At 35.9% G+C, this 18,451-nt stretch overlaps 1 protein-coding gene across 1 annotated transcript; it reads left to right on the top strand.

Moving 5' to 3' along the window:
- The first annotated feature begins 388 nt into the window (after positions 1-388).
- On the top strand, positions 389-14,319 carry LOC129276593 (proteasome subunit beta type-6-like). Its single transcript, XM_054912978.2, has 6 exons — positions 389-903; positions 5,731-5,798; positions 6,482-6,613; positions 7,382-7,511; positions 8,902-9,046; positions 11,373-14,319. The coding sequence occupies exons 1-6, from the start codon at positions 805-807 to the stop codon at positions 11,498-11,500; spliced, it is 702 nt and encodes a 233-aa protein (XP_054768953.1). The 5' UTR covers positions 389-804; the 3' UTR covers positions 11,501-14,319.
- Positions 14,320-18,451: the final 4,132 nt, after the last annotated feature.

The raw sequence follows: 18,451 nt of genomic DNA, 5'->3' as shown, positions 1-18,451 counted from the left end.
ATCACTATGACATCCCATATGCGGTCAATTTGAAGTCTCCATGAGTACCTATAGTGATTACCAATATTTACAACTTTTAAAAATTCATAACTTTCTTGTTGTTTGTCCAATATTGTTCAAACTTTCAAACTTTCACCTATCAACTTGTCTGATTTTTCTTTTTCTTATAAAAACAAGTTTTTATTTGGGTTGGATTCCCCTTTAAGTGATTTTGAAAACCGAGAAATTCGTGCAATATACCGGGCCAGGGGCGGTGCCAATTAATTAAACGGCGATACTGTTCTCTGGTATTTCTTTTAGATGGACCGGGTGGGTGTTTCATAAAGCTGTTCGTAAGTTAAGAGCGACTTAAAGAACGACTGGTTATCCTGTCTTGTGGTGAATGGTCATACACCAAAATGTTCATTGATGATGGTTTAGCGCATAAGAAAGGATCACCAGTCGTTCTTAAAGTCGCTCTTAACTTACGAACAGCTATATGAAACGGACCCCCGGGTATATGTCACAAAAAGTATAAGTTCAAGTGCCCCTGCAAGTGGTACTTTTCAGAGGATCAGTGTGCAAAGTGAAATAGTGCACTAGGAATTGCAGGGAAGGGAAAGAAGGCACAACAAATTTCAATTGTCTAGAACCATGGGGATCGACATTGGCGGCGGAGCAGAGGATTGGAATGGCGAACTTTAAAGTGTGCAGAGCCGATCGAGTCAGCTGTCATGTCTAGTCTGTGTATGTCACCCGTACGCGCGCACGGAAGAAACCGAAATATCGCTGGTATCTCCGACAGCTTCCGAAACATAAACCAAAATGGCGCTGCCCATGACTGAAAAGAAATTGTCCGTCTCCTCTTTCTGTGAAGCAAATTCACAAATTCCAGAATGGATGAGATCGGAACATCTCACAGGGGTAAGTGGAATTAGGTTTTGATTATCCTCAGTTATAAAAGTTATCACTGAACCCGGGAATCACTGATTTTTACAGTGTTTGCTTGACTTTTTGTGGATGACCAGGCAATTTAAACAACAGGCCAGGGTTAGGAAGCGTCGAGGGCGCGGCGGCCGGTGGCGGAGCTCAGCTCGGAGGCGTGCCGTGGAAGCGCTCACGTCTCGCGGGTTTTTAACTCTCCTCCTTCTGACAAGATGTGCCTGGTAGTTGTTTGTAATCATCAATCTTTGAACTTTGAAGTTGTTGAACTTGGTAATAATAAATATTTTAAAAAACACAAAAGTCAAAACAGAATCACTCGTCTCAAGCAGCATGTCAAGCCAGCACAAAAACTGAAAAGGCAACAGGGACCTGGCAGGGTTATTTTCATACGTATCACTCACTGTCATCAGACATTTTTTACATGCCGCTGCGCACAGAAAAGTCACTGCTGGCTAGCGACCGACGGATTTCCATTCTCAGCCGTTCTCTGATTGGTCAGTTAAGACAGTGCGGTGTCTGTGTGTTCCGTGTGTGTATGTGATGCGAAGCGTGCTGTACATGTGTTCACTGGACGTGTGAGCATAGAGTAGATACCCAGTCGTTTTATTGATTTTAACGTTACAATAACAACGATCAGGGATGGGTTTATTTTGTTGCTGTGTGTGCATGTGAAACTGAAGGATAGAAGTTTCTTACAGCTCTTAATCAACTGACTCTCTTTCCAAGCTTAAAATTATAATATAATGATAATTGCTACATTCCAATTGTGTGATGTGTTTGTTTTAGAAAAGGTCTTTTATTTAAAATGGAAACATGCCAGTCAATGGACAGTATTATAAAAAATGGAAACATATGCCAGTCAATGGACCATATGTTCTAGTGTTTAATGAAAATGGAAACATGCCTGTCAATTGACCGGTATAATATGAAAATGGAAACATGCCGGTCAGTTTGCCATATGTTTCAGTGTATAATGAAAATGGAAACATGCCGGTCAATTGACCGGTATAATATGAAAATGGAAACATGCCGGTCAGTTTACCATATGTTTCAGTGTATAATGAAAATGGAAACATGCCGGTCAAATGACCGGTATAATATGAAAATGGAAACATGTCGGTCAGTTTACCATATGTTTCAGTGTATAATGAAAATGGAAACATGCCGGTCAATTGACCGGTATAATATGAAAATGGAAACATGCCGGTCAATTGACTATATGTTTCAGTGAAACTGGAAACATGCCGGTCAATTGACCAGTGTATAATTGAGCACCTAACAAGGTGGATATGTGCGAATATAAATACCCTATATTATTATTATTTTCATATTATACCGGTCAATTGACCGGCATGTTTCCATTTTCATTATACACTGAAACATATGGTAAACTGACCGACATGTTTCCATTTTCATATTATACCGGTCAATTGACTGGCATGTTTCCATTTTCATTATACACTGAAACATATGGTAAACTGACCGACATGTTTCCATTTTCATATTATACCGGTCAATTGACCGGCATGTTTCCATTTTCATTATACACTGAAACATATGGTAAACTGACCGGCATGTTTCCATTTTCATATTATACCGGTCAATTGACCGGCATGTTTCCATTTTCATTATACACTGAAACATGGTAAACTGACCGACATGTTTCCATTTTCATATTATACCGGTCAATTGACCGGCATGTTTCCATTTTCATTATACACTGAAACATATGTTAAACTGACCGGCATGTTTCCATTTTCATATTATACCGGTCTATTGACCGGCATGTTTCCATTTTCATTATACACTGAAACATATGGTAAACTGACTGGCATGTTTCCATTTTCATGTTAAACTGACCGGCATGTTTCCATTTTTTATAATACTGTCCATTGACTGGCATGTTTCCATTTTAAATAAAATAACTTTTCTAAAACAAACAAATCACACAATTGGAATGTAGCAATTATCATTATAATTTTAAGCTTGGAAAGAGAGTCAGTTAATTAAGAGCTGTAAGACACTTCTATCCTTCACATGCACACACAGCAACAAAATAAACCCATCCCTGATCGTTATTGTAACGTTAAAATCAATAAAACGACTGGGTATCTACTCTATGCTCACACGTCCAGTGAACACATGTACAGCACGCTTCGCATCACACATACACACACGGAACACACTGACACCGCACTGTCTTAACTGACCAATCAGAGAACGGCTGAGAATGGAAATCCGTCGGTCGCTAGCCAGCAGTGAAAAGTCAAACCATTATTCATTAAAGGAGAATGAAACCTTTGGAACAAGATAGCTTGTGTGCATGGTGTGAAAATAGAAAAATCAAAGAAACAGATCAACGAAAGTTTGAGAAAAATCGGACAAATAATGAGAAAGTTATGAGCATTTATTTGAATATTGCGATCACTAATGCTATGGAGATCCTCACATTGGCAATGTGATAAAGATGTGAGATGTCACTTGTGAACAACTCTCCCCATTATTACTTTTTTAAGTATATATTTCAGTTAAACTGCCTCTTATCACATCTATCATCAGACAGTAGATCATGTGTTCTTTCTATAGGAGGGCATGTAATACAGATATTAAAAGAATACATCATGGATATTAAGAGTTTGTATCTCCATAAGAAAAAGCAAAAAGAGACATTTTGGGTGTATTTTATAGTCCATCAAAGGGAAAGTTGTTCACATGTGACATCACACATACTTGTCGCATTGCCAATTGGAGGATCTCCAAAGCATTAGTGATTGCAATATTCAAATGCTCATAACTTTCTCATTATTTGTCCGATTTTTCTCAAACTTTCTTTGTTCTTATTCTTTAATTTTTCTTTTTCGACATAAGCCTACTTGTTCCAAAGGTTTCATTCCCCTTTAATTAGAAATTGTGTTGTGGACGCCAGAAGTAAGTGGCGTCGCAGCAGGCACGACCCACTAGCATGACTAGTTAAATGAAAATTCACTGCCAGACGCGGTTCCTTGACCTGGCTTGATCCTTGTGAGTGAAACAAAATAGGATCTAAATAGTCCTACATGTAACTGCATGCATGTCAAGGAAACTCTGCAGTCTGCATGCATGCGCATAGACTGGTCTACTTAAGAAAATAATTTCCCTGGCAGTTGCAGATTGTAAAATAAATTAAGGCACGTTTTTTAATTTGAGTTATTAATGTAATGAATAATGATATGACTGAGATTATGTATTGAAGTTTTATTTGACTTTGTGGAAAGCTAGACCAGAGAACTGAGTGACTGAGGAAAAATTGTTAAACATGTCATTGTCAAACCTCAACTTAAGGCCAATGGGAAGTTCATCCTTACATGTATATACCTAGCTAGCACTGAGTTTTAATTAAACTTAAAGGAAACAAAATAAAGAGAAGTTAATGACAGTTTGATGAAAATCTGTCAATGAATAAAATAACAGTTTTTTTTTGTGATGTCACAGACACAGACAAGCAGCTCCTCCAGATGTTGTGTGATGTGAATCTCCAACCAAAATGCCATTTTCTAAAAGAGTGATTTTATTTGTGAGGGCCACGGTCGTGAGGGATATACATGTAGATCATCAGACACATCATTCCATTCTTTCTAGTTCTATTAGAAGAATAATTTTCTTCATCAAGTTCCATGAATAAATTGAAATTTATGGAATTTGTATCACATGATATATGAGAGAGCTGCTCTCCTTTGACAAATGTTACTAATAAAAAAATAAAAAAATCATACCTTTCTTATTGTTTATGCAGACTATTCATCAATCCCATCTTATCTCTATTTTCTGCTTGTATTAAAATAAACTTCTTGTCAGGGAGAACTTCCCTTTTATATTCTTCTGCCATCGATCAATGTCGGCTTTTGTCATGGAAAAAAATTACGTAATCATTGGGCTGATCGCCAGTCACACAATTTAAAGTTTGAAACCATGTGGTATTTTGATCATCTGGCTGTGTGATCAGCCAGTGGACATTGCAAATATACATGTAGCATCTCAATCTTAATTGTCTAGAAAACAAGGTTCAGAAGTAAAATCAAAGCAAGACAAAAATGTTTCTTTTTTTCACTAAGAAAATATGCAAATTTTACCTATTTCAAGATGGTCTACATGTTAAAACCTACAAAATGAGATGGTTGCCTCTTGCCCTTTCAATGGACATACAATTTAATAACTAAACTATGCCTCACTTTGGTATGATTCCCATAGGAGCATTTCCTTTTTTGTGTGTGCACAAATTGCTCTTAGTGAATCTTGTTGAGGAAACCTCTTGCTCAGTTTTTGCTCAGTTTTGCTTATGAATAAATTCTCTATTCTCTGTCTAGACTGTTGTGCAGATGTAAGACTGATATTTAGATATGTTGGGTATTGGCAACAACACTATGGGGTATGGGCTATGGCAATTAAAATCTGGTAAAAAGGTATAGACTATGTAATGCACAGGGAATGCCTGTCTTTGCTTTTCGCAAAAAAACTTGTAGCTCCAGATACATTACTTGCTGCCCAATACACACAGAGAATCCAACACTTAAATTTGCAAAACAATAGTTAAACCGCAAAGTGCGATGTAAAACTATCAGGTACATGTACATGGAGTATACAAGTATCCCTCTGCTCTTCCATGTTGGATGTTTGAAATAGCCCTTTTTTTGTTCAATTCATTTATGATCATTGCACAGTTTATATACTAATCCTCAATTCCTCCTTTCTTTCCTTTCTCTCCTCTTTCCTTCTTTCTTTCCTATCTCCTTTCTTTCTTGTCTCTTTCCTTTATTTTCGTTACTTTAGACAACAATCATGGCCGTTGAATTTGATGGTGGTGTTGTCATTGGTGCTGACTCAAGGACAACCACAGGGTAAGTTCAACCAGGAACCTGGAACATACATGTAGATACAGCAACTTTTATAATTACCTGTGGTTGTAGGATTATGACAAAGCATACTCTACAAATAGTTATAATCAATTTTAGGAGTTATTGTATTTAGCCCTTATAAAGGGACCAGATTTGTTACGTGGTCACATTAAAAATGACAATGAATCTATACACAAACATAATGATGAATCTATAGGCAAAATATTTTAACAGCCCTACATTTCCAAAAGCAATTTAATTGTAATTCATACCAATTTTGATAATGCTATTCATGAGTTTCCACAATGTGTTTCCAAACATGTATCTTGTGCATGTATGTAGAGTTATAGAAAGACAGATATCTCTGATTTGACATCTGTCTTTCCATGTATTTTAAAATACAAGAAATTGAAGAAAGCACTTGTTTTTTTGGTTAACATTCAGAATTTACAGAGAATAGTTATCCTGGTATTGGATAATCGCATTTGCTCAACATTTTTAAAGACTGCTACACAAAAAGTCTTTTGTGTAACAGATATTTTTAACATGTGACTGTTCAGAACGTAAACGTAGTCGAGAGCTTTTCTCTTTACGACCGAAAATTCTAATCAAATATGGTAAGCAATTCTATTCCCTGATTTATGTATGATGATACACTGATTGTTATACATTGTAATTTTAAACAGGTCATACGTTGCCAACCGCGTAACTGACAAACTGACCAAGGTTTCTGATCGTATCTACTGCTGTCGCTCAGGGTCGGCTGCTGATACCCAGGCTATTGCTGATATCGTCACCTACCTACTGGAGTTTCACAGGTGATAACACATTTTTATTGGTCTGCACATCCAAACCATGGAGGCTAGAACATTACAAATTGTGATGCAATCACACATCTTTAAGTACTACACCTATTATATAAAGGACTGGGTACACTTTATATCACAAAAGGGCAATTCCATCAAATATGTATGTCCAAACCCCTATATGTGGGACCTACATAAAATTTTCTGTCTCTGATACCTGGTTCTTATGACAGTCTGTAATGTTCTCAAAGGACCATGACTTGGGTCAGTTTATGAAGTGGATTAAGAGTTGAGAAAAATGGGGGTCGGACGTACAAACAGGGTGATCATTTTATGGAATTGCCCAAAAGATACTTCATGTTCTCATCTTTCTCTTTATCACATCTCTATCTCTCCACCTACCAACCTGTCCTTTTCAGGCCTAACCACATGGTGAGCTGTAACCCTCTCCCACATCATCAAAAATCTGTTTTACACTTTTTCTAGAGATGGTGTAATCATCAAGTGGGTTTTGAATTTGAAAGAAGTCTAGCACAATTCCCAACTATTTTTTTTAATTGCTACACTACACAATGCCATTAAGGCTACAATAGGCTTTAAATTCAGACCGCTTTGGCATGTTTTGAAAATACAAATTTGTGCCTGCAAGCTAGTATTGAATCTAAATAAAAGTTTCAAATCAAACCATTACTGATGAAATTTGAATAGTGTATATCTTCTGTATAACTTTCCTTTTTAATAATTTAACATATTGTTCTAATTTGTATGAATTACTTTCAGTATCAACCAAAATGAGCCACCCCTTGTACACACGGCTGCTAACTTGTTTAGAAACCGTTGCTATGACTACAGAGATCAACTTCTGGCTGGTATCATCGTAGGAGGCTGGGATAAAGAGAAGGGAGGACAGGTAAGTGACCTTGTAGGGTCAAAGGTCATAGAATCAGCCATTTCTCATATGCGTTGTTGGGATTTAACAGCCTATTGTTAATTCCTAATACCACCTACCAGACAATTATACTTTAAAGGAGGGTTCTTTTTCTAACACATATACGTATAGATTTTTTTGTAAACAATATATTCACTTCCGAGCAAAAATTATATAGGGGCTTGGGGTGATTTCGCCCCATTGCCCCAGAAATGCTAAAAAAAGCCATGGAATCTCAAAAAGGAGTTCTGGTAAATCCTCATTCATTGCAACGTTAAATCTTATCGAATGTTGCAGATTTTGGCAATAAGATGTCAAAAGTAGCGCCCCCCCAAAAAAAAAAAGTAAAATTAAATAAATAAATGAAGGAAGGAAGAACGAAAGAAAGAATGATGATTTAAATAGTATTTTCCAGGTTCACTTCAACTTTTGGTTTGGCTATATGTGATTTTAAGTTTTAACACAAATTTTAATGTCTAGGTATCAAACAATGTTTATAAAGCTAAAAGGACAATCCGAGCCATATGGAAATTTATTCTGAAAAAAAAGAGGAGAAAAATCAGATTAGCACACTGGTGGATGTCTTAATAAAGCAAGGGAGAAAATGTTCCAAAGCTAATAAATCTTGACATTTCATATCACTCCATTTGTAAATTTTAAATGCATCAATGACATAAAGCCACTGTGTTTTAGAAGGGACATTCTGCAATCCCACAATTAACTACAATACCCCAAATGATGAAAATTGCAATTTTTTCAAAGTGATTTGGTCAGAAAGTATTTACCAACCAAATAGTAATAAACTGGAATAATGAATAACACAAAACTTTAAAATGAATGAGAATATATACTAATGATAATAATAGCTGGGTTTATAAAACGCTTTTTGCCTGAGGATACAAAGCGCTGCTATTATTACACCGGCTTTAGCTCAAGCTACCATCACCGGCGCTCAGTGCATTCAAGGAAATAATCCTGCCGGGTACCCATTCACCTCACCTGGGTCACGTGCAGCACAGTGTGGATAAATTTCTTGCTGAAGGAAAACATGCCATGGCTAGGATTCGAACCCACGGCCCTCTGTTTGAAAGGCGAGAGTCAGAACCACTAGACCACGGCACAACCACATTTATATTGTTCAAAAAAGAAATCTGAAATGAAATATTCTGTAAATTAATTTGGCCCAATTGATCATGGGCCCAGCAGCAACTGTGCAGCTCCAAACCGACGTTGCTCTATCCCTTAAACCGTTGACCACCAAATAGGGTAGCTCCCATCTTTTAATGTCTTTCGGTCTGATGCGGCCGTGGCTTGAACTCCCGACCTAAAGAACCTAATTGAGATTGTTGAATTGTTCATCGTTCTATTGCAGGTATACTCTGTACCTCTAGGAGGTATGTTCGTTAGACAACCTTGTGCCATAGGGGGATCAGGAAGCACCTACATCTATGGCTATGTGGACGCACATTACAAGGAAGGCATGACCAAAGATGAATGCCTCACATTCGTAGCTAATGGTGAGTGTGTTAGCCTTCATATTAAACCCAAAGTGGTTTTCTGTAGGTTAGTATCGAGACTTGTATTCCTTTGATATGGACGTCTCTCACTTCAATTTATATATACATATAATTTTTCCCCTCAGCTCTTTTGAATAGTTATATTATAGTTTCTTACTTCACTTTCCTCCCATATCTCATACAAGCTCAGCTCCAATTTTTCCTTCCTTATTCAGGCGATATAATAATTATTATATATAAATATATATATATTTGTTTTTTCTCCACTCACCTCTTTTAGATTTACCACATTTGCTTATTTACATGTATACTATGGTTTCTTCATAATACACCCCCTCTCTTCTTTATTTGCTTTTACCTTTTTAGGCAATTTGCTTCCTCTTTTTCACATACACAGGTTTTTTTTTTTTTTTTTTTTTTTTTTTTTTTCCTACTATATAGTCTTATGTTTTTTTCCCGTCACACCTAGCGGATTACAATATCAGTTACACCATATGTGTATTTCTATATTTTTTCATATACATTTCTTTTTTGGATATATTTATATACATATCACTTATAGACACATATTTACACTTACCTTCTTCTCTTAGTTTGTTTAATGCTTTATCATATATACTCATATGTCTTTTGCACATTATCAGTTGTTCCCCATTCTTTTTCTTTTTTCCCCCACTCTTATGCACCAGTTTATTAAGCCTTTCTTTGTAACCTGTTTGACCCACCTCTCACTAATTCTCTTGTTTTTCATCCCATTATCACTGTTTTGTTCCAGATCCTGTTTGATGTTGCCTGCCTCATTATTTCAATCCCTCTTGGCTTGAGGTCTTTTATTGGCCTTACTTACACTAACTTCCCTTTGTGTCTGCCTACTCCTTTTCTTTCATCCCCTTCACTAACCTGATTGGTCTTCTCTACTCACTAATGCCCCTTTTGTCTCCTTGTTTCTAGTGTTGCTGTAGCTTGTTTGTGGTCTATATTATGGTTGTTCCACTTTATATGTTTGTCATTTTGCCTCCGACGAAGATTCTGCTAGGATCGAAAGCTTAGGCCCCTTTTTGACTTTCTAGTCTCTCACTTCTGACAGACAGAAAATGTTTGTTTGAAGTTGCTGTGCTCGCTGTGCACACTAACTCAAGGAGCACTCGAGTCTCCATAGTAACTTGCTGAAAGAAAATTCCGGTTAAGAATTGTATGGGTTAGGTAATGTTAAAATAGCTTGAAAAGAGAGAAGTTATTATTTTTTTATTTTTTGTGGAAAATTCATTGAAGTCTTCAATTCAAGTTTAATTGAGTAACTTGCCAATGATTCAAAATAAAAACCAACATCAATGAATGATAATAATAATAACGTTTTATTTACCCTGGGTAGCCACTTCAGTTAGAAAACTGCTCTACCAGCGGGCCCTGCATAACATATATGTAATGAATAAGTCTAATCGAAAGAGAGGAATGAGGAAAAGATATGGGCTCTACAGAAGAACCAACAATTATTATTAATGGATAAATGAATAGATGAATTATTGAATTGATGAATGAAATGTATGAAATCAATGAGACATATGAAATGGATGCAATGAATGTATGAATAATGAATGAATAATACAGAAATGTTGATTATTATTGAATAAGTGAAGATTGGACTAATGAATGAAATGAAGCAGGTTTAAGTAATGAATACCAAAATATTGATTAAAAATAAAATAATTAATGAATTACTGAATGAAATGTGAGAAATGCATGAGATATATAATATTGATGAAATGAATGCATGAATTAAGGATAAATACCAGTTGTGGTAATGATCTCAAAATGAGTTTGAACAGAATCAAATGAAATTACTACCCAAGTGTTTGTACAATGTATGTATGAATGAAAAAAAAGTGCCTAACGGCTCTGAAAGAAAATGCACAATTGTTAAGAAATGAGCAAACTAAGCACAGAATTCCATCAAATGTTGGGTATTTTTCCACGCAATATTAATACACTGTCCCACATATGTTTTTCAGTGTTAGCGATCATCAGAATTATCTGTTTTGAGCTAAGATTACACAATTTCACAAAGATAAGTTGACATTAATGTACCAGATCTAGATAAATGATAATATCGTGACAAAACTGACAATTAACCTTGATTTAAAAGACTTTCTCGTGAAATTATTCTTTGCTGCAACTACTTTCTTTTACCTTTAATACTGAATAAGGATTTACACAGAAATGTTGATAATTATTGAAGAAGTCAATGAAATGAATGTACAAATAATGAATAAGCAGAGAAATACAGTAATATTAATCATCATTTGTTTCTACTCTTTAAATCTTTCAGCTGTATCTCTAGCAATGTTCCGTGACGGATCCAGCGGAGGTATCGTACGTCTAGCAGTCATCACAGAGGATGGTGTAGAAAGGAAGACCATCTTAGGAAACGAATTACCTCGCTTCTATGAAGGTTAAAAACCTACCTTAACTTATGCTTTGAAAATGTAAAAGGTAGTGCTTCGTGGAAACTGGCAGACAAGTCAGTGGCCCATATTCTGAAGTCAGGTTTAATTCAAACTCTGTTCTAAAGATGTAGTTCAACTACACATAGTTAATAGGGACAGAAATCTCTAACAGAAGGTTCAGTATATCAGCTCAATTGACTCTCAAATCGTTATTAACTTTCTGGGAAGGATAAATAAGACAGTTGGCTTCAACATTATAGAATTATTGAAGAGCACAGTAAACATAAGAAACATACCATGTAAACAAAATTTTGACGTTTGGCTTCCCATAATTTTAGCACAGAGTTAGAGCATGGTCTAAGTTAAACTCGACTTCAGAATACAGGCCTGTGTGTTTTTGAAAGGCTTGGTGTGAACATACAAGCTATCATTGGGTTACTTCTAACACACGCATGATTGGTTTGTCTGTTCAGAGCCTGCTTTTCATCAAGTCTTGTCTGCAGATTTCACAATGATGCACTCCCTTTAAGCTATTAATGCTTTCATCATACCAGCATATGGGGACAGATTAGCAAAGTGCACATGCCATCTTGATGTGTTGTATATCATGTCATGAATCATTATCAACATTCTATTTTGAATTTGATGTGTGACAAGATCTATGTTCATGTATATATTTGATATTTATGGGCCTAGTGTGAAACCCAAAAACAACTGTACATGTACATTAGTGAAAGACAAAAGAAGAATTTATAGGCCTGTACAAGCTTCAGGTATTATGACTACTTTCAACTCAATCAATTCAATTCATTTTATTTCCATATTCAAATTGAACAATGTAAAAAAAACATGATAGATAATACAAACAAGAGTTGATAAAGAAATGAAAAAAATACAAAAAATAACAATATCAAAAGCTACAATAATTACAAAGAACAACCTAAGAAACAAAACATATGTAACCTGAATATGGAGGAATTGCCAGAAGCCAAAGACACTTATCAAGGGAAATCCCAGAATAAGGTTGAAACATATCGGCCGAGTATTTTTGCTTCATGAAGTTTAGAATCTGAAAGCTTTGAAAAGAGTCTATATTGTGTTACTCTGAAGTCTGTGACATCAGGTTGTGTGAGTAGGGTCGCGATTACCTGTTTTTGAGGCCTGCAAATTTGAGTGTTTCTGTAGCAAATACTCATCTGGGCTTCATATCATAAAGCGTAGCGATCGATCGTTTGGCTGACTTTTATGATTGATCATACACAACTGTCTATACAATCAATCGTAAAAATTCGCCCAATAATCAGTCGCAAAGTCTTATGATACAGGTTACTGATGAAAAGGCATGAAACTAGCAGTGTTGTATTTTGAAGCTTGCAAGCTTTCAATTTGTGTTTTTGTTTGTCTTTTATTTTATGCTTCTAAACGAGGTCTTCAAAAATTGATTTTAGCTGTTAACACTCTCCTCCAATTAGCATTGTTTCTTTAAACAGGATCTTCAACATACCATATAGAGAGCAATGGGTGTCATATATATGTATATCAGACACATGATATGGAACTAGACACATTGTTACTAGTATACATCTGAATTCATATGTTGGTGTGATGATAGCATTTCGTTTTGTATCTATTGTAAGAAATTTGTGAAGTTCATGTAGATATCCATGACATTGAATGTGTTTGTAATAGTGTTTCAAAATCTTTCTTTCAGAATCTGTATCCTTAGGTATGTTTTCCCCCCTACACATTTTGCATCACTAAGAGAATTAAAATACAGGTAATCAAAGAATATCACTTTACATTTACATATTTGACCTTGAATTTTGATCTTTGCTCAATATTTCATTAATATAACATTCCTGAGGAGTGGTTTGGAAAGCTGTACGATAACTTATTGATGACTTTAGAAATACCTTAGTTTGATGCCCAAAGCATTTATTGATGTTGTGGTGGAATATAATTATGGTTTTGCTACATGTAAGTTCTTGTTTTGATTGTGATAAGATATGCCTTACACTATCACAGATGGTGTTGATATTGATTAAATGCAACAACATTTTAGTTAGGCTAGTGGGATTTAGACAAGTAATGGGGAGCATTTCAAAAAATCACTGATAAATGTTATAAGCTACTAAAATCTTTGTATCTGATTGGCTCAGAACAAATAAAAGTCGGTGAAAATCACTGACATGCTGCATTGTGAAACAGTCCCCAGGTATCCAAGTTGGTAGATCATATGAAAATCATAGATCTGTAAATTCATGTATACATGTATGTCAAACAGGATTGATGACAATATATCATATTTTCAGGTTCTCCCACTGATTTGAAGCTTTTCATGTAAGTCATTTATGATGAAATCATTATCCAACTTTCTCAAGTCCTCACTCATCTCTTTGTTTCAGATTTAAAAAAAATGATTTATTGGGTTTTGCAAATAAATGCATTTGCTTATACAAAAAAGTCTGCAAATATTTAATTTTCATTCCAGTAAAACTGATTAACAAATTGAAAAATGACACTGCAAATCAATGTAACTTACTTCAAAATCAATTAGGAATCTGCTTTGTTTCAAGTATTTGAGGTAAAGCTTTCATTAGACTTGTTTTCTCAGAAAAAATTGATTGAAGTACGGAATGTATTTATCATAAAGGATGTATTTTATTTCACATGATATGATCATAGAAAAAGGATTCACTTTTGAGTGAAATCTATCTTGGGTTGTTGAACCTCAAGTCACACCAGTTATTGGGAGAACTGTAAAGTTGAACATTATGGTATTGTGCTGAGACCTTTCATGCAAAACTTATTAAATTCAAGTTAAACCAACATTCTGATGCCTTTGTTACAGATTCTACACTTGTGATTGCATACATGTTGGTGAGAGAGATAGAGCAAGTGGAGGAGAGAGAGGGGGGGGGGGGAGGTAGGGGGATAGAACGAGTGAAGAAATTGGAGGGGGTTCATTTAAAAAGGATTCTATATTTCTCATTCATGTTTGAATCTTTGTGTGTGGGAGGGGGAGGTGTGTTTGAGTGGAAGAGTGAGGGAGTTTATGGAGGGGGTGCGCTAGAGGGAGACAGGTGGGGACGGGGTAATTCATAAGGACAATCGACCTGATGAAAAACTAATTGATACTAAATTACACGAATTAGAAAAGAAAAATCTACAGGAAATTTTTATTCCATTGATAAAATTCAGTATAAAAAATTGCTTTTCCTTGTTACTTTCTCGATTTTGTTTATTTTTGCCCTTTTAGAAAAGGTGATTTACATCCATTGGAATTAAAACTTTCGCGATGAAAGGGAGAGAGAGAGAAAAAAAAAACAGAGAGAGAGAGAGTGAAAGGGGGGGGGGGGGTCAGAGATGCAGTGTGATTGGCCCTTGACTAAATATACCTCGAATATTTCGATATTACAAAAGACATTTCCCGGAATTCCTCATGCATGATTTCATACACCATAACAATAGAGTTGTTTACTAAATGACTCTAATTTATGGATGCTTCTTTACAGAAGTATCGCGATTCAACCGAAAGTTGCATCATACAGTGTATTATTCATTGACTGTTGAAAAAAAAAGTATTTTTCATTTTTAACAGTCTGTCATTTGATTTGTTTGTTTATTTATTCATTTATGAATTTATTTGCTTATTCATATATTTACGTATTCATTAATTCCCACATACATTAAATTATTTATTCATTGATTCATTCACTCATTTATCCCTATGTTTACAAAGCTTGATGAGGAAGGCGCAAAGAGTATGAATTTCGTTCCTCCAATTCTAATATCTATCTTTTTTTTAAATAAGTTTGTAGCAAAATAAAGAATCACCGTTATTTTATTCATATTTTCCGTCCAACCTAAGTCTTTAATGGACCTACAAGATTTACTCCTTAATTCCCCCCTTCCCCCTTCTTCTCTTTACACTCCCTTTCTTATGTTTCAAAATTCTTAAATTTTTTTTTGTCTTTCTCTTTCAAATTCTCAACTCATGTTCTCCCTTTCAAATATTTGCGAATTGACATGACCCCCCCCCCCCCTTCGATGACCTCCCTGAATAGGTCGAATGATCATCTTTGGTGCCAGTGCGCCCCCAGTGCGCCCAAGGTTTTTTTTTAATGCCTTATTTAGATCTTCATGGTTCCTCGATCTCTTTCGTTGAGTTGGTGTGTGATTTGATTTCCGATATACATTTAGGTTTATATACCGGTGCTAATCTTTTTCTGTTTGGTAACTGGAGTGTGTTGTAGTTAAGATTAAGTAATTGATTGACTTCAATATCTGAAAGGATTGGATTTTCAACAAAAGAAACTATTTTACTTTAGGAGGGCCAGCACCAGCAGCGGTGAAATGATCCGATTTGTATCAATAATATATTGTAATTCTCCTGATGAGAAAGTTTTGAAAAGGATGTAGATACTTCCTGTGTTGGTGAATATGACTTGCGTTTGATCAACAAACATTAAAAAGAAAAGAAATATAAAAAAATCAACCGGTACATTTAAAGCAAGAAATGGGTCAATATTTACCATATTTGTCTGACAGTTATTCATAAATCGTCTTGGTTATTTTGACCAGTCATTTTAAAGGGATGGTCCGGGCTGAAAATATTAATATCTAAATAGAGTAAAATTCATAGAGCAAAATGCTGAAAATTTCATCAAAATCGGATAACAAATAACGAAGTTATTGAATTTCAAAAGTTTATCAATATTTTGTGAAAACACTTTTATGCACATGGTCATGAATATTCGTTAGGTGGGCTGATGATGTCACATCCCCACTTTCCTTTTTCTTATGTTATTACATGAAATCATAAATGTTTAATTTGTTCATACATGTGTAAATGATGTGTCTCCATTATGATGAAATAAGTTGCGGCAATAAATAACTAATGCACTTAGTTGTCGATCCAGTTGTTTTAGTTCTTGGTAGAAATTGTTTGAATAAACCTAATTTCATATAATAAAATATAAAAGAACAAGTGGGGATATGACATCATCAGCCCACCTTATGAATATTCATAAAGACATGCCTAGAACTGTTTCACCGGAATAATGCAAATCTTTAAAATTCAATAACCAGTTTGTTATTTGTTATCCAATTTTGATCAAATTTACAGCATTTTGCTCTATTTATTGAGATATAGATATTTCCAAAAAGAGTACATGTATTAATTCATCATGAGTAATAAGGATGGCCGTTAGTTGTGCTATTGTACCATAGAAATAGACATTCGGTTAAATTTCGTTAGATTTTATTATTATACACAGCATGCGGGGTGGGGGCTGCTAGTTGCATGGGGCAAAATCAACAAAATCGCCTAACCTCCCACTAAAACAAGAAATCTGATTTCATGAAACCAGCTTCACATAAGGATGTATTTTTCTTTTAACAAGAGGTCTGTAATTACATGGCCCTGGGAACTGGAGGTGCTGAAGCACCCCATAGATTTTCCTGGGGGTGCTGCGTGCCTTATTCATTCTCCATAGGCAGCACCCCCCATGAAATTACGGCACATGTGGCAACATTGAGAAAAACGGTGTATAACAAAATGACCAACATTCTGTTGTCACTTTTTTTTGCTTGTCAAATTTCTCTCGGACCAAAATGACCTCCATTTTGTAGTGAAGAATCTTTTTTCTTCTTGCTTGTCAAATTTCTCAGAACCGATATGACCTCCATTTTTGGGGGGATGGAACCCTTTTTTGAGGGGGGGGGGGGCTTTCAAATTCACATCAGCATCCAATGCAAATAAATCGTCCCAGGGCCCTGGTAAGTTTGTTAACAATATTTTCTTTTCTTCATATTGTTTTCTCGTTCATCTTCCCTATAAAACAAATTCCAATGTTACGGTATGATTAATCATCTGGGTGTCTATAGGCTTTCAATATGTGTGTAGCCATGCGAGTCGACTGAGCTATTTATTTTTTTCACATTTTAATCGGAAAACAAAACAAGATGTCACCGTCTCGAAACGGATTAGGGTCCATGTCACTGGTGTAAAAAAAATCTTGCCCTGGCGGCGCATTTTTTTTCCTTTCTTATTTTTTGTTTGAGGGGGAAGGGGGCTGTTTTATTTTATATTTGTCTGTTGCTTAAAATAAATGGCACAAGCCACGGCGTGTAGCCCTTTTTCAGATTAGTAATTGAATGGCATTCATGAGTTTATTTTCATAGGGCATTAGAACTAAAGAGGCATATCGGGCCACATTGTTTTCTTTAGGAAAATTACTGTTCCCTGCAACACATGGCACCCGCACAGTCATATATTCATAATGATATAGGCCGATTCATCATTGGTCCCCAGATCCAGTGTCCGACTGTTTTGACAATTGGCCACAGGAGAATTTTTTTCCATTTTCCAAATTAAAAATTATAGGCACGGGTGGGATGGGGGGGGGGGGCACCAAAGACCCACTCACGTATTATGGCAGTATGAATTTGCGCGGCACTTGATCCCCCACTTCACGCCTTTCCCGCGGTTCCCAAGCATATCAGTTTTACCCTTTTTCTTTGACCAACCCATTCTCTCCCGTTCCTTAATAGCCCCTCAGTCCATACGTCAGTTCTGGAAGACCCCTCTGCAGATGGACATCTAGTTCTTTTATTGATTATTATCTGATTATTATTATTATTATTAGTTCTTAAGCCCCCCCCCCCCCCCCCCACACACCCATTTCATTGAAAAGGTATGGTTTCAGATTTTGGGGCCGCATACTCCTGCATTTTTTCCAAATCCGAGTGCCCTACTCCCTTCCACCCCAGGGACTCCAGGACCTGCCCCCTGTAGCACCACCCTTGCTATTCTTATTTTGTTTTCATAGATAGGGGAACATAATCCGATGTTGGTCGCTTTGCAGATTAAAATCATAAAATTATATCTGTTCATTCGCATTACAACCTCGCCCCCTTTGGTATTATTTTGTTTTCATATTTAGAGGCACATAAACTA

The sequence above is a fragment of the Lytechinus pictus genome, chromosome 14 (genome assembly GCF_037042905.1).
Source record: "Lytechinus pictus isolate F3 Inbred chromosome 14, Lp3.0, whole genome shotgun sequence".
NCBI classification, from domain to species: Eukaryota; Metazoa; Echinodermata; class Echinoidea; order Temnopleuroida; family Toxopneustidae; genus Lytechinus; species Lytechinus pictus.
Note: the sequence above shows the minus strand (reverse complement) of the source record. Positions and strands in the feature narration are given on the sequence as shown.

Excerpts from the sequence above, each read along its gene's own strand:
- LOC129276593 (XM_054912978.2), top strand. The coding sequence starts at position 805 with ATGGCGCTGCCCATGACTGAAAAGAAATTGTCCGTCTCCTCTTTCTGT. Across the intron at positions 5,799-6,481 it reads GACTCAAGGACAACCACAGG|GTCATACGTTGCCAACCGCG; the intron begins GTAAGTTCAACC and ends AATTTTAAACAG. Across the intron at positions 7,512-8,901 it reads ATAAAGAGAAGGGAGGACAG|GTATACTCTGTACCTCTAGG; the intron begins GTAAGTGACCTT and ends GTTCTATTGCAG.